This window comes from Giraffa tippelskirchi, chromosome 9, assembly GCF_054371585.1.
Source record: "Giraffa tippelskirchi isolate mGirTip1 chromosome 9, T2T-mGirTip1v1.2.pri, whole genome shotgun sequence".
In the NCBI taxonomy this organism is placed as follows: domain Eukaryota; kingdom Metazoa; phylum Chordata; class Mammalia; order Artiodactyla; family Giraffidae; genus Giraffa; species Giraffa tippelskirchi.
This window is the reverse complement of record NC_137283.1, coordinates 47,738,182-47,762,821: the sequence shown is the minus strand read 5'-3', so window position 1 is coordinate 47,762,821 and position 24,640 is coordinate 47,738,182. Positions and strand designations below refer to the sequence as shown.

The 24,640-nt window shown below is 37.2% G+C and overlaps 1 protein-coding gene across 1 annotated transcript in view; it reads left to right on the top strand.

Moving 5' to 3' along the window:
• The window catches only part of DOCK3 (dedicator of cytokinesis 3), a 276,490-nt gene that overhangs the window by 105,490 nt on the left and 146,360 nt on the right, over positions 1-24,640 (top strand). Inside the window, exons 7-9 of the mRNA XM_081525200.1 lie at positions 10,536-10,620; positions 17,062-17,103; positions 17,752-17,906. Of these exons, the coding sequence (XP_081381326.1) occupies positions 10,536-10,620; positions 17,062-17,103; positions 17,752-17,906 (282 nt within the window). The remainder of the gene's footprint in view (positions 1-10,535; positions 10,621-17,061; positions 17,104-17,751; positions 17,907-24,640) is intronic.

Sequence of the window (24,640 nt, the reverse complement as noted above, 5' to 3'; positions counted from 1 at the left end):
TAAAACTTAAAGATGATAGCTTGGAAACAAGTTCAAATTATATTTGAAAAAGGCAGAGAACACTGAAGTATCTTATCAGTGAAGTACAGAGCTGTTCCACCTTCATTAGTAACTTTTTCTCAGCAAAGTAGGAACATGCTTTTGTGTGTGTGTGTGTTTGTGTGTGTAGGGGAAGTGTTTATATGTTCATTTTAATAAACAAAAACCAGGAACGTAGTTCCATCCCCCCACACTTTTTAACCTTCTCTCCTTTCTCCTGTGATCCTCCTCTTCAGGTGTCTCTGTATCTTCTTCCCTTCTTTCTCCCTCCCCTTCCACTTCTTTCTTTCCCTAGTTCTTTATTCTGTTTTCCCCTTTAAAAAACTTAAAGGGGAAAATACAGTGGAAAATACAGTCACTTAAAAAAACTTAAATGAGAACTTTGTAGGTCTACTGTTATTAAAGGAAAAAGACAAACTGATGGGACTATTCTCTCTGGTTCTCACTTGAACTAAATAACCCTTTTCAAAATATTCCTTCTTAATTTGAAAGAAGAGATGGTATACTGCAAAATGAAGTCATTCCATACCATTAGGTTAGCTAAAGGAGACTGTTCCATGCAACAGCTGAGCACCGATAACCATATCTGTTGTTCACCTTTTATGCCCTCATAGCTCCACACTTCTTGTTCCACCAACGCTTTTATAAATACCATAAAATATTGAAGCTTAGCATATGCTGGCATGTTGTGAGTGCACAATCAATATTTTCTGAATGTATTTTTACATTGTAATTGACGAAATGAAGTATTAATCATATGTAATTTTAAGCTTTGTGCCTTTTTCTTTAGACTCTTAGACCTTATAGCTCTGCCTTTTCAGAACCTATTTCAGAAGCTCTTAATAACAGCTATTAATAGTTTCTTGAGTACCTCAACCTGTATCACTGTGGCAAGTACCTGGTCTAACTCGTATGCATGCTTATAATGAAATGCTATTATGTTCTTCAAAGACAAGAGCTCTGTTTTACCCAGTGAGGAAAATAAGGCTCAGAACCACTTTTTCTTTGTTGCATAGTGAGTGGTAGAGCTGGTATTTGTACCCAGAACTGACACCAAAGCCCATGTAGTTTATGCAGGGCCTTACCATGATTATTTTTAAGTGTGAGTCTTAAAACCAGTAAAATTATTGTCAGTATCTCTAGTTTGTGGGTTATTTGATCTTTGTTTTGTTATCTATACTGTATGCCCATAATATATATCTGCTTTAACATGAGTTTGAACTTCCCAGGATAAAAACTAAACTGGTACTATACTCAATATTTTATTCAGAGTTTAAATTAAATGCAGAGCTCTCCACATCTACATAATAACCATTTTAATTTTGTTCCCTGAGATTAGGCATTATTATTTATTTGGCTGAAAATTTGAAGGTTCTGACACTAAATTTACATGGCTTATACTTGTTGGCCCTATGTGCACACTCATTCCATAAATGAAAATTATTAAAATTGTGTTAGGTAGCAATCAGCATTTATAATATTGTGTCCTAAAATACAGGAAGTGCATTAAAACAAGGCTATATTCAAATTAACTAGCCATCATCTCTGCTCAAGTCTTCTATTCAAAGAATAAGTCAGTTAGTTACATCTTCTCCAAGGGAATTTTAAAATAATTCGTCTAGCAATGTAATTTTAATATGTTAATTTAATATTTTTGACACCTTCCATAAAAACATTGAGAAAAATTTCTTCTCAGTCCCTAATATCATCACCACAGTATATACAGCATAGCTGAGTTAAAGTTACGTTAACCCAGGACTACTGATACAGCCTGATTGATCTTTGCCTTAGAAAAATACCTATTCTAAGAGTAAGAAATATTTTACTCTTAGAATAATTTATGGGATTTTTTGTATTCCTTTTTTAGGTAGGAAGTACAGATTTGAATAAAATGTGAACATTTATAAGCTTTTGTTGAATTAGAATGATGTTTCTATAGATTTCAAGTATCAAATGAGAAAATTGGTTATCTTTTTATTTGTGAAGTGTCATCATGTAAGACAAATCACCAGTAAATGTATACTTTGTAGTTATTTTGTTCTGTCTTTCTCTTCCTCTCTTATCATATTACTGGGTTTCTTACAGAAAAACCCAAATGAATTTTTTGGCCAACCTAATATTTCCCTCCCTCGCCTCTCTTTTGCAGCTTCTCTTAGGTTTTCAAAGATCTCAACCCACCCATGTCTCTTTCTTCCTACTCAGTTTATGTTCTTTGCCAAGGGAATTGCTCTTTCAGGAAGCAACACAAGCAATAATTTGGGTTGTACTATGCAAAAAATGCAGCTACTCCTCAACCTGTCGCCCACCCCCAGCAAGTTTCCTCTGAGTAGATTCTTAGCTAGGCCTCGGATAGGTTTATGGTTTAGTACTTTCTCTTTGGGCTTCCCTGATAGCTCAGTTGGTAAAGAATCTGCCTGCAATGCAGGAGACCCTGGTTTGATTCCTGGGTTGGGAAGATCCCCTGGAGAAGGGATAGGCTACCCACTCTAGTATTTTGGGGCTTCTCTTGTGGCTCAGCTGGTAAAGAATCTGCCTGCAATGTGGGAGGCCTGGGTTCAACCCCTGGGTTGGGAAGATCCCCTTGAGAAGAGAAAAGCTACCTACTCCAGTATTCTGGCCTGGAGAATTCCATGGACTACAGTCCATGGGGTCGCAAAGAGTTGGACATGACTGAGCAACTTTCACTTTCACTTTCTCTTTAAGGGCATAGTGATAGTTTCCAGCTTCAGGACATCTGAAATCAGTAGAAGCTTCCAATGCCTTCTTGGAGTTTTAATATAAGATGTTGTGCCCATCATTCAGTAGCTTGTCATACTTAAGTCTGAGATAACTATGTTTAAAGTATGTATGTGTCAAAACTCTTGTCAAGTTATCATGTTCAAATAATTACCTTATACTCACACACACATGCTCATACTTATTCTTTGTGCATCTGTTTTGCTCATCAGCATACCCTGCACTTACTACAGTACCTGCACTTGATATGCACTACGTGAAAATACCTAAGTAGCAGGGCAGGTTTTCCTTATGCCTGTTGGCTGCTCATTTATCAGTTTATGGGTTTTTTTTTTTTCTTTCTGGACTGATGTATTGACACAAAATTATTCTTCAAACTATTTTGACCGAATTGATTATAGTCACTGATAGCCACTAGTATTTAACTTCATTGTTATTATTAATAGTGGAAAGGTGACAGGTATAGTGGAAATATCATGGGTTCAGAGTAAGACAGACCTAGCTTGAGACAAGCTCAACTGTACTCCCTTAATAGGCTCCTTAGTAGCCTGGGCTTCAGTTTACTCAGTTATAAGGTGGGTTTAATACTGTGTACTTCTCATAGTGCCTAGAGGGGATATACATAAAATCCTATGTAAAATGCCTATTCCAAGTAAATGTTCAGTAAAAGGTAGCTATTATTAGTTACATGTTACATTTTATTATTATATAAATATACCATGCTTTCATTTGTTATATATATATATATATATATGCTCCCCTTAAATATTAGAAAAGGTCACTGCCCACAGAAAATCTTAGTATCTCTAGCTTTTCTCAACTGATTCTGGGGAAGAACTATAAGGTTTGTGCAAAAGTAATTACAGTTTTGGACCATGAATTTTAAATCATTATAACTAGGCTCAAACACATCTTTATTAATCAAAATAGGAATCATTACAATCAATACATTTTTGCCAATGAGAAATAAGTTTGCTTATTCCTGTAGTGTAAAAATCCATGCTTTGGGATTCAGTGAACTCTTGGAAAGCATTTTCTGCATCATGCTGGTTATGAAAGCATTTTCCCTGCAAAAAGTTGTCAAGATGCTTGAAGGAAGTGGTAGTCAGTTGGTGAGATGTCAGCTGGATATGGCAGATGAAGCAAAACTTCATTCAACTTTTGAAGCATTGGTTGTATGACATGTGGTCGGACATTGTCATGGAGAAGAATTGGGCCCTTTTTGTTAACCAATGCCTGGCTGTAGGCGTTGCGATTTTCAGTGCATTTCATCAATTTGCTGAGCATATTTCTCAAATATATTGGTTTCCCCAGCGTTCAGAAAGCAGTAGTAGATCAGACTAGCTAACAGTAACCAGGACTGTGACCATGATCCACTACTCACCTGAGTAGTGGATCAGACCACCAAACAGTGACCATGACCTTTTTTTGATGCAAGTTTGGCTTTGGGAAGTGCTTTAGAGCTTCTTCTCAGTCCAGCAACTGAGCTAGTCGACAGTGGTTGTATAAAATCCACTTTTCGTCACAAGTCACAATCTGATAGAGAAATGGTTTGTTTTTGTTACCTAGAATAAAAGAAGATGATACTTCAAAACAGTGATTTTGTTTTTCGGTTAGCTCATGAGGCACCCACTTATCAAGCTTTTTCACCTTTCCAATTATCTTCAAATGCCAAGGTTTCCCTGATAGCTCAGTTGGTAAAGAATCCGTCTGCAATGCAAAAGACCCCAGTTCGATTCCTGAGTCGGGAAGATCCCCTGGAGAAGGGATAGGCTACCCACTCCAGTATTCTTGGGCTTCCCTTGTGGCTCAGCTGGTAAAGAATCTGCCTGCAATGCGGAAGACCTGGGTTCAATCCCTGGGTTGGGAAGATCCCCTTGAGAAGGGAAAGGCTACACACTCTAGTATTATGTCCTGGAGGATTCCATGGACTGTATAGTCCTTGGGGTCACAAAGAGTTGGACATGACTGAGCAACTTTCACTTCACTTCACTTCAAATGCCAAACGGCTGTAGAATGGTGGAATGGTTGACACTGAGTTCTTTGGCAACTTCTCATGTAATTTTAAGAGAATCAGCTTTGATGAGTGCTCTCAGTTGGTCACTGCCAGCTTCGATGGCCAGGCACTGTGCTCCTCATCTTCAAGGCTCTCATCTCCTTTGCAAAACTTCTTGAACCACCACTGCACTGTATGTTCATTAGCAGTTCCTGAGCCAAATGCATTGCTGATGTTGCAAGTTGTGTCTGCTGTTTTACGACCCATTTTGAACTCGAATAAGAAAATTTCTCAAATTTGCTTTTTGTCTAACATCATTTCCATAGTCTGAAATAAATGTAAAATAAACAGAAAGTACTAAGTCATTAGCAAAAAAACATAGAGTAAGAAATGTGCTTTAAAATGTTATGGATTTTAAATGATGTAATTAAAATAACATAATCACATTTATTAAGCCTGTATTCCAATATCAAACAGCAAATTTCAACAATGCAAAAACTGCAGTTATGTTTGCACTAACCTAGTAAATCCTAAATGCCTTAAAACATCCATCATATATTATTAGTTAACTTCAGGTTATTTCCTGTGTTCTGTGGTTCAGATGAGGAAACCCAGAAGGAAGAAGATACAATAGAAAATAGAATAGAGGGCTTCCCTGTTCTAGAGGTTAAGAATCCACCTGCTAGTGTAGAAGACTTGGGTTCGAGCCCTGATCCAGGGAAGTCACACATGATGCGGAGCAACTAAGCACGTGTGCCTCAACTATTGAGCCTATGCTCTAGAGCCTGGGGAACACAACTACTGAAGCCCATGCTGCCTAGAGCCTGTGCTCTGTAGCAAGAGAAGCCACTGCCATGAGAAGCCCTCACAACACAACTAGAGAGCAACAAAACTCAGCACAGCCAAACAGAAATAAAGAAATTAAATTTTAAACAGAAAATATAATATGGAACATTAAAAATACATGTGAAATTCAAAGAATTTGTTAGATTTAGAACTTTTGAGAGGCACACCTGAAAGAATGTAGGAGCAGAAATATGTCTCATTCACTGCTGTGTCCCTTAGTTCAGCATGAGCCTAGCATAGAGTAGGTGCTAAGAAATATTTATTGAATTATTGAAATTATTGAATGATTAACCCATTAATTATTGTCAATAATATTGTGATTATAGTGATTAATAACAAGGTGAAAGAAGACTACATATTTTTATGAAGACTATTCACCTAAGCTTTCCCAATGGCTCAGAGGATAAAGAATTTACCTGCAGTTCAGGAGACATAGGTTCAATCCCTGGGTCAAGAAGATCCCCTAGAGGAGGAACTGGAGACCCACTTCAGTATTCTTGCCTGGAAAATTCCATGAACGGTGGAGCCTGGTGGGCTAAGTCCTAAGGGTCACAAAGAGTCCAGCACCACTGAGCTACTAAACACACATTCACCTAAGCAATTAGTAAGACTATTTTGGAAGCAGTTCTTTACCACATCTATTTTGTTGTTGTTCAGTCACTAAGTTGTGTCCAAGTTTTTCGACCCCATGGATTGCAGCATACCAGGCTCCTCTATCCTCCACTGTCTCCCAGAGTTTGCTCAAATTTATGTCCATTGAGGCAGTGATCCTGTCTAACCATCTTGTCCTGTCGCCCCCTTCTCCTTTTGCCTTCAGTCTTTCCCAGCATCAGGGTCTTTTCCAATGAGATGGCCCTTTCCATCAGGTGGCTAAAGTATTGGAGCTTCAGTTTCAGTATCAGTCATTCCAATGAGTGTTCAGGGTTGATTTCCTTTAGGATTAACTGGTTTGATTCTCCTTGCAGTCCAAGGGACTCTCAAGAGTCTTCTCCAGCACCACAATTTGAAAGCATCAATTCTTCGGCGCTCAGCCTTCTTTATAGTCTAACTGTTACATCCATACATGACTACTGGAAAAACCATAGCTTTGATTAGATGGACCTTTTTCGGCAAATTAATGTCTCTGCTTTTTAATATGCTGTTTAGGTTTGTCATAGCTTTTCTTCCAAGGAGCAGATGTCTTTTAATTTAATGGCTGCAGTCACTGTCTGCAGTGATTTTGGAGTCCAGGAACCTAAAATCTGTCACTGTTTCCATTTTTTACCCCTTCTATTTGCCATGAAGTGATGGGACCAGATGCCATGATTTTAGTTTTTTGAATGTTGAGTTTTAAGGTAGCATTTTCACTCTCTTCTTTCATGCTCATCCAGAGGCCCTTTAGTTCCTCTTCACTTTCTGCCATTAGAGTGATATCACCTGCATATCTGAGGTTGTTATTTCTCCTGGAAATCTTGATTCCAGCTTGTGATTCATCCAGCCTGGCATTTCACATGATGTACTCTGCATATAGGTTAAATAAGCAGGGTGGCAATATACAAACTTGTACTCCTCTCCCAATTTTGAACTACGTCTGTATGTAGATACATATGTAGTTATATGCCTCCTGCTTGTGTCCATCTGTTTAGGAGTCTTTTTTTGGACATTCTCTTTAATCACAATCCTTGTACTCTAAGTCATATTTTAGCTAATGATGTAACACATAATGATAATTTTAACACCGGAAGCAGTTCACAGTGCCTGGAAGTGTAGTGAGTGCTTTACATGGATTAATCCTTACACTAGTCTATGATAGTAGTAGAGAAGAGTCGAGAAGAGTCTCACTTGTGGGAGAGTCAAGATACAAACTAGGCAATCCAATATCAGAGCACATGCTCCTAACTACTCTGATGCACTACCTTCCTTTGCTGTGAGAAGAGACTAAATTGACCATCCCCTGCACTTAACCATTCACTATTTTTAGAATATACTGTAGGAAGAAATAGCCAGGAAACTCTTTTACAAGGTGAAATTTTAGTGAACATGTGTTGTTTCTCACTGTGCAGCATCTCTGCCTTCTTCCACTGAGGACAGTTCTTCAATTTAGCTCTTGGAAACTGCTCTTCTTTCATTGAAGATGATCTTAGAAGGAAATCAGCATTTGGTTTAGTTAGATCACCTGTTAATCATTTTTTTACTTCCTAAGATGATGAAACAGGAAACTAAAGAGTACTGTGTTCTAGCAACTTCTAGGAGAGAGAAAGCACTTTGCTCTTAGGGGGGGATTAACATGCTGGATATGAACATTTGCTTGGCTCAAAACTACTCTTATTTCCTGTATCTGACACCATTGGTGGTACATGATAGATCCTCAGTGAGTGTCTTTGGTGTGAGTTGATGGATATATGGGTGAATGGGCACAATGCTAAGGTAGAGTTTTCATAGATGCCATTCTCCAGACAAGCTCCTGGAGACTGCATGTGGTGCACTACCACTGGGCACATATTCTCACAGCCTTACTGACTTAGATCCTGTGGATTTTTTCTTAAGCTATTGTAATGAAAACATCTGTTTTGATTGGATTATTTGAACAGTCTTACTTTTTGTTAAGTTATTGTAATATTGAGACTACCTCATGTATTTTGTGACCATCAGTGGTTAAAGAATATGTATGAAATCTTTATATTTGTATTTAAAGAAGTTTTCATAGCATGACTCCAGAAAATTTGTAGAATGTTTTAAGTTGATAAATTGTCTAATTTCACTTTCTTATACAAATTCTATTATCATTTTTGTGATCTTTCCACTGTTTTTCCATATGCATGTAAAAGTATTCTGAATATTTGATATCTTAACTTCATTATCTTTAAATTGTAAATTGCTTTTTAAGATGAGAGAGATAGGAAGGATGGGCTTCAACTGTATCTTGCTCCCATGACACTACTGCCTTTACATGCTATAAGTATTAGAAGCCAGAGGCCTGAAATTATTTCAGAGAAATTAAGAATAATTAATAAGAGGTGATTGAATGGAGTACCTCTTTGATGTATGAAGACAGGAAATAAAATCTCTTACAGATGTAAGTACATTAACTTCAGGAATCATATTTGATGGTATGGTTTTACCTTTAAACTATGAACTATTGTAGTTAAAGCCAACAGTGTATTACTGATTTTCTCATCATGAAAAACTAGACGTTTATTTTTTTTTAGCATTTAGTACCAAAAAATTGTTTCCTCTTTAAAAACTCACATTTCTCTATTGTAGAATAAAACAAGTTATAATAATAGATAACAGAAAAATATGAGATTTTTATCCTTTAATAGGAAAATAGGTTTCTTTTTTCTTCCCTGCCAAAAACTATACATCTAAATTTTAATTTTTGATCATAGTAATCATACTAGTCTGTGTCATTAGTGTATTTACTTATGGCTTCTTCATGTAGGTTTGAGTTATGATTTTTATTTTATCAGTCTTATTTCTTATTATAATTTCTTGAACCTCTTGATATAAAATATAAAAAATATAAAAACCTTTTCCTATAAAATAAGATGTAAATTATAAATAAAATAATTTTGCATTTTGGATGTATACATGGCTTATTTCAAATAAGAGTTGCAGATCTCAGTGTAATATAGTAAAAGTTTATTTCTCATTGGGAATTTTATGCACAGAAAGAACCTAGAGAATTTGTTAGCATATGTTAGCATATTCTAAATATAGTTCATAATCTAGGTGAAGAGAAATATATATATACTTCTCCTTCCATCATCTATGGAATACTTTGCCGGGTGCAGTAATTCATAACGCTTGTTTTAGAGTAGGGTGATTGCAGAGCAGCTCTGAAACCCTGATGAGAGTTATAGGCCCTCTGCTCAGAGAAAATGAATACATGAACACATGCACATACTTGTGTAAGTAGTTGCAGGGGTCCACAACCCCCTAATTCCATTGGCCTCCAGATTTAGAGCTGTCGTTCTAGAGAGTGAGAAAGGACCTAATATGTATTGAAAAGAAATTATATACTGTATTTGAACCCAAGAGCTCTTCCTGTACAAAGTTATTTCCAGTGTCCCATATTGCCTCCATTAATCAACCGTTACCAACCATTAATCATCATCACTTGTTCCTTCTGCCCAAGTTACACCAGATCTTTTAAGTTTTGTTTTCTTCAGTAGTAGTGCTCCCTGGTTAAACTTCCATCTAAAATGTCTTAAGATACTGGCTAATGTGGGGTGAAGTCTTCACTGTAACCCAATGTCAATATTAATTAAGTTGAAAATGAGATAAAATTCAACCAAAACATGCATTTCTTTGAGTTTAATACTTTTAGGAGGTGATTGTTTTCCCTTTTTTGTGGTCATACCACATGCCTTGCAGGATCTCATTTCCCTAACCAGTGATTGAACCTGTGCCCTTGGCACTGAAAGTACAGAGCTTTGGACCTCCTGGAATTCCCAGGAGCTTACTTTTGTATTTGACTTTGAATTGCATATCTACTTGGACACTAAATAATTTTTTTATCCTAGTGAAAGTAATGCATGATTAAGCTTGTTCATACTTGTAGGACAGGGGGAAATAGAAAAATAAACATGACTTATTAATGATATGAGAAAATCCATCCATAATGAACTCAAGCAATCTGTTAACAAATGTGATACTGAATGAATCCTTTTTTAGCATTACAGGGAGAACTGCTTGATGACTAAAATTGTCACAGTCTTAAAATTCCTAGCCTCATTTATTTATCTAAAGGTGAACATTGTTGTTCATGTCTGACTCTTTGTGAGTCACAGTTAAGCTGGATAAAGGCATGTTCCTGCTAAGGCAGCACCTTAACCTCTGTCCACAAGGTCGTGGCTGGCATAGGCTCCCAGGCACATAAAGAGAGGTGAGTAATCTGAGGACACGGCATGCTGAATGTGGTCTTTCTCTTTCCTAGGCACTTGGGCCTGGATCTGGTGCCTCGAAAGGACTTTGAAGTAGTGGATTCAGACCAGATCAGTGTCTCAGACCTCTATAAAATGGTAAGAAATATTACACAGTGTAGTTTGTTCCTGCACACTGAATTTTTTTCTCTCTTATTATCTCTAATTACATTATGAAACAATATTGCTAAAATCATTCACCTTTGTTTCAAGTGTATTTAAGGGGGTCTTCCTTATCAGGACAGTACCTATCATACTCAGTCTCTAAAGGGAATTACTATGTAGGGCTGTTGGGCTTACTGTAATGTCTAGGGGTCATTTCTCAGTTGGTTTTGCTGGTGAAGAGAGCTCCTTCAGCATGAAGAAATGACTAAAAGAAAAGATACTGAAGCTGAAAAGAGCCAGTTATTAGTTAATGTAGTGATTAACCCTGGAAATAAAGTACCAGCATTTCTTAAAAAAATTTTTTTATTGAGTTATAGTTGATATACATTGTTGTGTTAGTTTCTGGTGTATAGCTTAGTGATTCAGTTTTATGTGTGTATGTGTGTGTGTGTATTCTTTTTCAGATTCTTCTCCATTATAGGTTATTATAAGGTATTGAATATAGTTCCCTGTGTTATACAGTAGGGTGTTGTTTATCAGTGTACCAGTACTTCTAAGATAAATCTTTAACTATCTGTTGGTTATTATAAAAGTGTATTGAATTGATTGATGACCAGGGTGGGTGACATTTTGCAGGCTGAGTGAGAAAAAGTAACTAAAACAAAGGTATGAAATTTTAAAGTAAAACAAACAAACATAAGAAATCTCAGGTGATTATTAAGTTTAGACTAAGGGACTGGGTCAAGCCTCACTTTGAGGAGAATATATTTGAGGTGAGACTATATTGGTGAGAATTACAAGTTTTAGAAAAAATTACAAATTTCTGTTAAGAAAATGTAATACTTTTAGGGAACACAGAGGATGCAAAGTATGTTGCTTGGTCAAGGACCACAGAAAATTTGCCTAAATAAAATATACAAATAACATATCAATTGCTTCTGTATGTTTGCTTATGTATATTTATAAGAATACAAAAGCATTTGTGTTCAGTTGTCATAAAATGATTGGTGTGAAATTAAAGATGAACATGACATTCTTTTTCTTAAGAATATCACCATCTAGGATATTGGTTGCTCTTTCTAGGTTATGGAGGATCAGATAATATTTCTTCCCAGGACAATACAAGTATGATTTTGCATACAAAATTCTGCACTCAATTTTAGGGAATTGATAGCTGCCTCTGAAACCCATGCATGGTCCCTATGTTTAAAAATTACTCTAGTGGGATCAGATAGACCACAAACAAGAATGTTTATGATCTGCATTTAATAATTAAGATATACACTCCTGCTGTTAGAGGGAGTGACTGATATACTGGGGCTGGGAAAAATAAATGAAAACTTCCAATTAAAGCTTCCAGGCAAGTGATACTTAAGATGAGTCTTTAGGGATGAGCAGGGCTTCAACAGAAAGACAAGCCAAAAGAAAAGACATACCAAAATGGCACAGAGCATAGGGAGGTAGTAATTCCAGCAAACTGTAAGATATTTGCTAACTTTGACATATAAGTATGTGTTAGCAATTGTGAGATAAAACCAAGAAAGAGACATCAGCCATATATGCAAGCCTTTGTAAGCCCCACATTGATAGAACTGTTACTCTGATAGAACCATGGAGTGATGTGATTGGATGGGGGTTTTAAATGCCAAGAGAGTATAAAATACAGAAGACTGGAATGAGGGAGGAAAGAGACCATGGAAATGATTCAGACAAGAAATAATGGCTAGGCAGCAATAGGAATGGAGAAGAAATACCATGGAGAATGCAGATGAATTCTGATGATCAATTAGATTTGGAGAGTAAAGGAGACAATCTTGAAAGTAGTAAGAAAAAAGAAATTTGTCACTTAGAAGAAAACCCTTATAAGACTAACAGCGTATTTTTCAGCAGAAACTTTGCAGGCCAGGAGAGAGTAGGATGATACAAAGTGCTAAAAGAAAAAAGCTGCCAACCAAGAATATTTCACCCAGTGAAGTTGTCCTTCAGAAACAGAAGAGGTAGGAAGATTTTCCCAGGCACGGAAAAGCTTCAGGAGTTCTTCACTCCTAGACCTGCCTTACAAGAAATGCTGAAAGTTCTTCAGGCTGAAATGAAAGGATGCTAACTAGTAGTGTAAAAACATATGATGATGTAAAATGCAATAGTAAAGATAAGTATCTAGTCAAATTCAGAATACTCCAGTACTGTAATATGGTGATATATAACTCTAATATGAATGTTAAAAGATAGAAAACATAAAAATAAGTATAACCACTGTGGAAAATAGAATGGAAGTTCCTCAAAATATAGAAAGTAGAACTACTGCATGGTCCATCAGCCCACTTCTGGTGATAGGGCCAAAGGAATTGAAATCAGTATCTCAAAGAAATAGCTTTACTTCCATGTTTAGTAAAGCATTATTCATAGTAGCCAAGACATGGAAAAAACTTGTGTCTCCGTTGATGGATGGATGGTAAGAAAAATGTGTTGTATATATACAGTGGAATTATTATTCAGTCATAATAAAGAAGGAAATCCTGCCATTTGCATCTTGGATGAACGTTGAGAGCAGTATGTTGTTAGGTGCAGTAAGTCAGAGAATAGCAAATACTTTATGATCTTACTTGTATACAGAATTTTAAAAAAAAGCTGAATTCATAGGACCAGTAGATTGGTGGTTGCCAAAGGCTGGGGAATGGGAAAAATGAAGAGGTTTTGGTTGAAGGGTACAAGCTTCCAGTTGTAAGAGCATTGATTTCTGGGAATCTAAAGCATGGTGATTGTAGTTAACAATAATGCATTATATACTTGAAAACTACCCAAGGAGTAGATCTCATTGTTTTCCTATGTTAGGTGAAGGAGGTGTTAACTAACCTTGTTGTGGTATTCACTTTGCCATATATATATATATATACGGTATCAAATCACCACAATGTATGCTTTAAGCTTATACAATGTTTATGCCAATTATATATCAATAAAGCTAGAAAACATTTCCCAGAACTTTTAGATAGGAGTACTTATATTTAAAAAGCCTAAATATTTATCACTTAATAGTGACATTTCAGCTCACTAAAGCTGAAAGCTTCTGGAGAGAAAAATAGGTCACCTGCTAAAGGATTTGTTGTAAGAATAGCATTTGTCTTCCTAATAGCAATATTGAAAACTAGAAAATATGAGCAATTGCCTTTAAAATTCTGAGGGAAAATAAAATTTAACCTAGAATTCTGTATTTACTCAGCCACACTATCCATCAAGTAGGGAAGTAGCCTAAAGAAAACTTGGGTTGCTCAAAATCTCAAACCTCTTTTCTTTGATCCCTTTTCAGGAAACAACAGAGAAATAAGTTATTTATTTGAAATGGATAAGTAAATGAAAAGATGCTTAAATGTCCCATCCAGGAAAGAGATTCTAATTCAAACAGGAGGGGCAAAGAATTCTTAGGTTAACATCAGTGGGAAGGCACAGGATGACAGTTGTGTGATAGACCTAGGGAGTAACTGGTCCATGTTAAAGCAGGAGGGCAGCCAGGTGAGATCTGCTGCTGAAAGGTGTTTTATAGAGCTGTGGGCAGGGGAGTGGTTGTAGAAAAGACCCTATAATTTAAATAAATCTAGTACAAAATCATAAAGTAGTAGAAGAAAGAAAGTTTAATTGAAGTACATTCCTTGGCTCAGAAGTGAACTGTATATAAAAGTTATAATACTATAAATAAGTTTTAACCATATTTGTGAGCTACTGGGAAGATAGATGAAGGGAAATAGATGTAAACAAGTGTGAAAATCTTCAGCTACCATAAGAAACCAGTAGATAAATCTCAAACTGGATTTAAAAAAGAGCAGTATAAATATGACATTTTGAAATATATGATAAGTGCTAGAAAAAAACACAGGAAAGACTGGAAATTACTTATCTCTGGGGAATGGGATTGGGTGAATGGAGGACTGATTTTTTTATTGCAAGCCTTTAGAGCTATTTAACTTTTAATCAATTAATGTTTTTTTGAAAGATCAATGTTTATACTTCCATTTCTAGATTTAAATCAATTGACTAGATTATTTATTATAACCATCAAGCATCATTTCGTTGGTGATCTTGACCAGATATATATGTCTTACATTTCCTTGTAAGACCCACAGTATCTAACACAATTCCCAGCGTATATAGCAGACAGTTGTGTTATTCAGCTGACTAGAATGCCTCAAGCTGCACTCCCATCCCCCACCACGTCGTTAGACCTTTATGAACTAATGTACCAGAGACTCCAAAGGGCTAAAAACGACTTCTCTGTGGGGTAAAATTTGGCAGAGGCAATAATGTAGTCCATACATTTCTTAATTAATGTGTATTTTGTATGTATATTGCACTTAGGATATAAAGATGATTAAGATAGGTACTTCGTGCACTGGTAGGGCAAAATCTGGAGTTGGGTAGCAAACATGGGAATGTAATACGTTAGAGCTTTAATACAGGTGATGATGGTTCTGAAGAGGGAAGTACTAGCTGGCCAGCTGACCACTTCCTGACAGCAGGGTAGTGGTTTTTCCTTATGGTGCCATGAAAGACATTCCAAAATGCCAGTTCTGATGCCATTCTCTGGCCACCCATGGATGTGCTTTCAGACTCGGTTGAAGAGTTCTTCCCAGATTTGATACCTCTGAAGTCTAGAATGATCTCTATTACTGTCAACCGCAGTGAGTTACACTGAAATTAGCTGTGAATTCCCATATATAGTTATAATTGAATATTAATGATTATAAATTGGTAGTCACTTTTAAGGGCTAGTCAGTAAATTCACTTGAGAAGAATGACTTAATGTAGTCCCTAAAAATAAAGCAATGAAAAAAGTTTCAGGCCAGTAACTTCCTTCCCAGTGGGATATGGGTCAGTAAACCATAGAAAGCTTGTTTTTTTTTTTTTGAAAGCCTGATTTTTTTTAAAGCTTTCTTGTGACCTATTTTATATATGGGGTATTCTTTTGTACATAAGCATTCTGTGTGCTGACTTCCCCAGCTGGTGGAGACCTGTTTTAATTATACTTAATATGTATCATGGGAACATGTATTCCCATGGGTGAACATTAATAGTCGATAATAATTAGCTACTATAGCTAATAATGTACATGAATATTTAATAACTATTACAACTAGTGAGATGCACTTAATATTTAATTGTACTTCAGTTTTATTCAGGGTTAAATTATTTGGTAAAAGAACAAAACCATTCTAATCAGCAGCCGATCTTCTTACCCATGTGATATGAAACAGTCCACCAAAGCAGTGCTGTCTCACTACCTCCGGGGGCCAGAAGAAAGCAGGATAAAAACTCTCATTGTTGAGTCTGCCAAGACCAGGGACCTGAAGAATGGCGAACCCACCATTCTTCCTGGCATTCAGGGTTTACTTCTGAATGTGACAGACTTTTCTATAATAACTAATTATAAAGAACATCACCAATAATAAGAAGAATACTAACTGACTATAACAGTGATCAGCCATTTACAGTGTGTACTGTGCTGGGTTAATCTGCACAAGACCCTGTGAGGTTCAGCACAAAATGTCATTCTCACTTTACAGATGAGGAAAATGTGAGTCAGGATTTAACCAGGAGTTCTGACTCTTGCACTTAGGTCCCTAACTACTGTGTCATACTGCTTCCCATTATGTCATTTGAACCTCACAGTAACCTTGTGAGGAGGACAGTAAAAGCTTTTATTTCATTTTTATAGTTGAGGGGAATGTCCCTTGGAGAGCGTAAGCAATTTGTCTGAAGTTTCACAAGCAAGTGCCCGGGATTAGAATCTGCTTCTGCTGACTTTAGCCAGCCGCAAAGGAGCAGCATGAAGAGATGTTTGGAAAGAAGCCACTTGGGGTTAAAGGCTCTGCCTCCTCCAATGGAGAGCCCAAGGAAGCTGTGTCACACAGTGCAGGAGGTGATATAGTGTGTGGAGAGGACAGTGGTAAAGCAAAACTCCAGTATCAAGCACCCTCTTGTGACTTGGCTGATACTCTAAGCTAGAAAGGCCTGGGTTTGAATCTAGACTTTCCACCTTCTTGCTGTGTGGGATCTTCAGCATCTCACTTCCTCATACTAAGCCTTAGTTGCCTCTGTCAAATACAAACAACGTTTGTCTAACAAGGTTATTATAATTAAATGAGATCATATATGTAAAATATACATCAGAATGCCTAGCATATAGAAGGTGCTTTAAAAAGTTAGTTGCTGTAAGACTCAGGGAACTCAAACAGGGGCTCATGACAATCTAGAAGGGTGGGATGGGGAGGTAGATGGAAGGGAGGTTTGGGAGGGAGGGGACATGGGTATACCTGTGGCTGATTCTTGATTTTTGACAGAAAACAACAAAATTCTGTAAAGCAGTTGTCATTCAGTTAAAAAATTAAAGCGGCAACAAAAGTGAGTTTCTTTCCCAGTTGATCTTTTTCTTTCTTTCCATAGCATTTATCTAGCCGGCAGAGTGTACAGCAAAGCACATCTCAGGTAAGCAACTTAAGGCAGGCCTTCCAGTCTTTTCCCTGAATTCTTTCTTTTAAGCAGTTATAAAATAGGTATGTACCAGGAAATTACTGACTTCTTTTTTTTTTAACCACTGACTGCTTTATTGTGACCTAAGGAACTCTGATCTCCTAGCAAACTTGGCTAGTCTCCACTCCTCTGTGCAAATTTACACAAGCACAATTGAAATGAAATAGACAGAGACACTAAAATGGATCAGTCTGAGAAAATAAAAATGGTATTTAGAACAGTAACTATTACTATCTAACAGTGTAAACCAAGTACATCAGGATCGTGACAGCATCTCCAGGAAGGGACTTTGAACATGGTTCTCTGGAGAATTTAAATGTATGTGGCCTGGTGGAGATTTTGAGTTCACTCATCAACTGGAATTCCTGTTCCCGTATCTCCTTCACTCTGTTTATTTTTCCCAGCTGTGTATTTGCCTACCTCAAACCAAGCATATTAACGCAGCACATGCTACTAGCAGAGACAACACCTCTGATCTCTCTTTTTCTTACATGATCCCCTTCAGCAATATGAGGAGAGTTAGTCATTTCATTTTCATTTCATTTAGGGTCAATATAATAAACAACTAAAATAGAAGTCACTGTCTTTTGCCTTCCTCATTAGGTGGATACAGTGCGCCCACGTCATGGGGAAAGCTGTCGGATACCAGTACCACATCACTTCTTCCTCAGTCTGAAGAGTCTCACCTACAACACCATTGGGGAAGATACTGATGTCTTCTTTTCCTTATATGATATGAGAGAAGGCAAGCAGATCAGGTAAAAGTTGCTAGAAGCTCTGGCGAGGTTGAGACTGTATTCAAATGGTATGTCCTGGATCATGGGCATCTCTAGACTTCATAGAAGATAGATGCGCAGAGGAGGAAAAACAAGATGAAATAACCTACTCTTATTTGGTTGAGGGTTTTCCTTCAAATCCCAGTTTTCCCTGAAGTCACAAGAGACCTCTTTTGTATCCTGTGCCTATTTCCCCCTCAGTCTTGGCCATCACCAGCTCAGGGAAAGAAGAGGATGCATCTGTCTATTCAGTGCCAGAGAAAACACAAAGGAGAAACATAGAACAAAGCAAATTCAGCAAAGAGACCCTGCTCTCGAATGCAGGAAGCCTTGGACTCTACTTTGCTGCATGTGGGAGAGAGGGTTCCCAAGGAAATAGGCTAATGTTGTTCTTTCTGAGGGTAGCCCCAGCCCGCATTTTCAGCCCAGCCCTGTAAGAGGAAGAGCATCTTCTGGACGAAAGAAAAAGTTGTACTGACTCCATCACTCCTTTTTACCTTGGGTTGGAGGAGAAGCCACATAAAGAGGCTGACATGCGATAGACCATGTGTCTTGACAGAGCAGTGAGGCCCTTAAGCATGAGCCACTGTGGCAGTGCTTTTCCCCTTGAAAGATAGGGAGAAATCAAGACGATACTAGGCTTCTCTTCCTCTACAGTTCAGCAAGGCTCTGATGGGGTGAGAAGACCTTTGTGACGAGCCCCGACTTTTCTTTGTGGTTATATTCTTGGTAGAACAGAGAAAATAAATCTTGGGATACTTCTCTATTGGTTGGGAACTTTCTGTGATAAGACTACTTTATGGGTGGTGGTTGTTGTTTTACTTAAGATTTGAAAACAGCGGTTTTACTTTTCCAATTGCATGCTATACATTTGAGAAAGTTTAAAATAGAAGTTATAACAGAAAAAGCAGTTAATTTGTATGTTCCATGGTACCTCTAATCTTGACTATCCTGCCCTGCCTGCCTCCTTCCAAAGTCCCGTGCTTCACTTTGACATGGGAGTAAAATGATACACTTATTGATGAGAGCATGTGGAGCCTTGTCACCTGTGGCTCCCAGTATGTGTCCCAGTAGATTCTGACTGCTCTTATTTTTCCGCTATACCATAGGTTTGTAAACTGTATTATTTGTATTTCTGTATGAAAGAATCCTTTCTTCAAGCTAATTTCTATAAGGAAGTCCAATAAATGAAACAGATAAAATAGAACTACTCAACTGTTGAAAGGGAAACTAATAGGAATCTTACAATGTCCATGCCTCTATCTAGTGAGTACCCTGTGAAACCACTGAAAGTCCAGGGGTGACAGTTTGAAAACCAGAGCACAGTATTTGTCATCTTTGAGTGCCAGGGACTATGTCTTCTCTCTCCATGACCCTAGCACCACGCACAGTGCCTGTGCCTGGTACTTTTTTTTTTTAATTGGACTTACTGCACAGAGAAGACTCAAACCCAGTCGAGGCACCCCATTGCTCTGGTTTGTAATTCATGTAGAATCATCAATCCATGAAGTTGTTTTATCTTTGGACTTATTGTTTATAATTTAGTCTCAAGAAACAACATAACATTTTAAAAGAAGAAATATTAAAAAAAATGTTTTGGAGTTCCTGAAAATTATTAGGTCATTTAAAATCCCTACATATTAGAGAACTATATCACCTTGAGATTCGCATAATAAAACTGTAAGATTCTTAGTTGAAAATATACACTTTTTTAGTCTTAAGAATGAACTATTAAGTAGATTTTAGACCCAGGTTTAATCAATAAATACTCTTTCTTCTTTCCATTAGGATTTGTGTGGTATGTAAGGTCTTAAAAATTTTACGCCATTGAGTTGGTATTATCAGATAATTCTGCTTCATTATGATTAGTTGTCAAATTGATTGCATGTTACTTTTCTCAGAGCAGTTGTCAGAAGTTGCAAGAGATTAGGGAGATATATTACATCAGATGTACCAAGAATTAGTACACAGCAATTGGTTTGTTTCTTCTCCTCAAGATAACTCCTTGAGTGACTGTTTTTCCACTCAGATATTTCTAATCTAATCTCCAGTCGCATGGTGCTAGTGTTCAGTAATGCCAGAACACTCTCCCCTCTGGGCCAAAGAGTACAGGAGATATTAGCTAAACTAAAGACCTGCTATTTCTCTCCTCTAAGTCTCATTGCTGATTTCACAGGCAAATCTAGAGGGGCTAAAGTGAATGACAGATTGCCAGCCCACATCATGCATTTTGATACATGTTGACTGATGAGTATTGGATAGTCTGCTGGAGGTCAGAAGCAGCAGCTGGCAGGGCCTTGGTAGCTCTATTTTTCATTCCATTTCATCATTCCAGAATCATAAATATTTAGCCTTAATATCTAAATCTCTAATTAAGACCTCTCCCCTGAGCTTCAGATCCTCATTTCTTTTTTCCTACCAGACATATGCCCTTGGGTGTCCTTCAGACATCCATCATCATTCCTAAACTGTGTTCATTTTCTTTTCCTCACACATCTACTTTCTCCTTAAATCAAGTGAAAGACATTTGCTCAGAGATCCGTATCGGAAACTTAGGGAGCCTCTTAGTCTCCTCCATCTCTATCTCCTCTCTGTCCCTTTTCAATTAATCACTGTATCCTGTTAACATCTGTCTCCTAATGCCAATCAAATCACTGCTCTTGCTTTTTATCCTTGCTGTCACCCCAGATCCTTCACATTTCTCCCCAACATAGACTCCCTGAGTCTGTCTTCCTTCCTTCCCTAAGTTATCCTCCACACCACTGCCATACTTCTTTTTTAAAAAGGAAAACTGTTCATGTCAGCTCTCACTTAGCCTTAAAAACCCTTGTTACTTAGCATGATGTAAAAGACCCAGCATAATGTAATTCTGCCTATTTCTCTCACCTTATCTCCCAAGGACTTATTTGGCTTTTTCTAAACATGCCTTGCTCTTTCATACCTCTCTACCTTTGTTGGCTTGGTAAACTCCTGTTCATTGTTTACGACTCAACTTTGTGAAACCTCCCTCATTCTGTTTATCAGTAGAATCAGTCCTGGGGCTTCCTTGTGCATGTGATGTCATCCTGCACCTAACTTTCTCCCGTTACTAGATATTATATTGTAATTATACACATGCATATAGATTCCTCCACTGGAATGGGAGCTTCCTTGTATGTCTTTTGTTCCATTTTCTCCCTAGTGCCAAGCACAGAACTTTGAATATTGGAGCGTTAAATAGTTATTGAATGAATGAATGAATAAGTCCATCTGTCAAATAAGTACCAATAAATCTCCTGTGAATCCAAGAACTTTTCATGTAATTGAACAGTTTAGCAAGCATTTACTGAGGCTTTCTTGTTTGTGGGCCCCTGCAATACCTGCTAGGGATTTAGAGGAAGCAAAAGAAATGTCTCTGCTGCTAAACAGGTCTGAACAAGGCATTACAGAATTCCTAAAAGATGTAAAACATGTTATTCCCAATTTTAAGTATCAAACAAGCTGAGTGGAAAAGTAAGATGGGCAGATGTGTTATTGACATGAAGACTTTAAGCACAATAAGAAGCCAGGGAAAACAAACAAAAAAATAGAACCTATTAAGAGAGAAGTTTTTATAGAACTTCTCAAGCTGAAAAAAAATGAGAAGTCCTATCCAAATCCTGGTTGTTTTATATATTTTTTCTAGTTAATTATATTTTAGACTGATTTATATTTGTGATTAAATTGTATGGTTTGGGAAAGAAATACAGCCAGCTTTGCAATGATATACTGGGAGAGATGGCTTTTTCTTTCATAGTGAGCTAGGTCAGTTGTCACCAGGGTTTTGAATTCAACATTTGAAGAACTATTTTTTTTAAAAGGAAAAGAAGTCAGGGAAGAAATGGGTCTTTGAGAGACTGAGAAGACCTCAAGGGTTCTCGGAGAAAATGAAAGTAGTTGAAAAAGAGTGGCCAGTATCCAGATAAGGTATTAACTCATTTGTTCAACTGATATTTATTAAGCATTGCCAAGTATTGTTTTAGATGCTAGGTACACTGGGATGGGCAAGAGAAATCTGCTTGTCTTCCTGGAGCTTATGAACTAGTAGAGAGACTAACTCTTTCTAGTAGAGAGACTGTTGAACACATAGTCACAGGAATAAGTACAAAGTTTAAAAATTGTCATAAATGCTATAAAGGAAAATCATGCATGGTGCTGTGAAACCTCGTATATTGGAGTGCAGGGAAGGAAGCTCTTATGGCACCCAAACTAAGGCTTAATGTTTGAGTAAAGAAAAAAAGAGTGGATAATGTGATCTAGGCAGAAGAAGGTTTAGATGCAGCGAAGAACTTCGTACATTCAGAGAACTGGGAGGCAGTCATCATTGGTATACAGTGAGTGAGAAAAGGAAAGGACATTGTAAGAAAAGATAGTCAGGGACCAGACGATGCAGGGCCTTATGGCCATAGAAGGATTTTGGATTTTATCGTAAGTTCAAGAAGAGAAGATACTTAAACATAAGAAACAGCAAAAGCTTGAGTTAGAAATAATAAAAATATGAATGCATATTTACAGGAAATTGGAAGAGGCTATTAGAGCTAAGAAAAAGTTGATGTTGACAGTAAACTCCAGGTCTTCAGTTTCTTTACCATTCTTTGTTCATAGTTTCTTCAAGAAAGAAAGAGCTCAGTAAATAATCAGGAAATAAGTGCTAGATTTAAGATAAAATGGTTCAAAGATAGCCCTGAAAACCCTGTAGACTAATTTAGACTTGAAGCATTAGACAACCATTCTGATTCCTTGAGTAGGTAACTGCCATGTTGAATGTGGTGGTTTGGGATTATCCCAGAGGCAATGTAGAGGTTAAACTGGAAAATGAATGAGATGAGTTGGAAGCTGTTGCTGATGTGAGTTGATAAGGCCTCAGGATAAGGGGACTAATAGTAAGAGTAGAGAAGAAAGAGCATCTTGCCATATAAGATCTGGTCCCAGCCTCATCACCTCTATAATTTAATTTCCTATCATTCCCCCTTGATCACTCTACATGTAGATTCATTTCCTATTATTCCGCCCCTCTTGATCACTCTACTTTACAATGACCTTCTTGCTGTGCCCTAAAACACAACACATGTTCCTGCCTTAGAGCCTTTCTTTGCACCTGCTCTTTTCTGGATAGCCTCATGGTACTGCATCCTGACTTTCTTCAGGTTTTTACTCAAATGTCACCCTCTCAGGCTTTTCCTGGCTACCCTATCTAGAACTGAAACCATCCTGAACATCATCTCCCACATACACATGCATATTCTCAATCCCTTCCTTGCTTTATATTTTACCCAAGCATGTATTACCATCTAGTATACTGAATAGTTTATCTATTTACCATTTTTATTGTCTGTGTCTCATCTCTAGGCTGTAAGCACCATGAAAGCAGAGGGTTGTTTTTGTTTTTTTTTTTGAAATTTTTCTGTATTTTTTAAATTGAAGTATAATTAATTCATAATATTGTTTGTTTCATGTGTACAGCAAAGTGATTCAGTGAAACACACATGTATATATCTATATATCCACACATGCACACTTATATCCTTTTTCAAATTCTTTTTCATTATAGGTTATCATAAGGTATTGAGTATAGTTCCTGTGAAATATAGTAGGTCACTGTTATTTATCTATTTTATATGAGAACAGAGATTTGTTAATCTTATTCACAAGCAGATCCCTTGAACCTAGGAGAATATTGGTATTTGGTAGGTACTCAATACTTGCTCATTGAATGAATGGTCAACTAAGTGCAGCAACAAACTTAGTTATTCCTCTTATCTCTTTTCTTTCTCTCTTTAAAACATATAACTCAATGGTTTTTTACCTTGGAGGCAAATAGAGTGGTACTATAATTGTTGAGTTCAGCCAAGTGAAAGAAATGATGAGTTCAGTTTGGGCTATGTTAAGTTTGAAGTGATAGCTATGCAAACCACAGGCCATGTGGTGGGGGCATCTTGGATGCAGGCAAGGTGTCAACAGATGAAGATAATAATTTTCATAGAAGTAGTTCCTGTGTGCAGAAAGAAAGCTATCTAAGGCTATCTAAAAATGGGAATATTTCAGTCATTAAGAAAAACATTTTATGCACCTGACATGCAATATGTTGTCAGGTAATGTAAGAGTTCTTTAAGATTGGGAAGAAGTGCTAGTGAAGGAGAAAAAACAATTGAACAAAACTGAAGGTATCACACTTTTTTATTTCAAAGCATATTACAAAGCTACAGTAATTAAAACAGTGTGGTGCATGCGTGTGTGCTCGGTCACATACAACTCTTTGCAATCCCATGGACTGTAGCCTGCCAGGCTTCTCTGTCCATGGGATTCTCCAGGGCAAGTATACTGAAAAGAGTTGCCATGCGCTCCTCCTGGGGATCTGATGTGTCTCTTACATCTTCTGCATTGGCAGGCAGATTCTTTTCCACTAGTGCCACCTGGGATACCCATGTTATCACAGCATTGTTTACAGCAGTTAAGATATGGAAACAATGCAAATGCCTATCAGTAGGTGAGTGGATAAAAAGGTGTGTTCTGTATCCACAATGGAATATTATTCAGCCATGAGAAAGGAGAATATGGCATTTTCAACAGTATGGATTAAATGAGCACATTATGCTAAGCAAGTTAAATGAGACAGAGTAAGTATTATATCACTTATATGTGGAATCTAAAAATGTCAAACCTGTGAAAAAACAGAGAGTAAAATAATGGTTACCAGG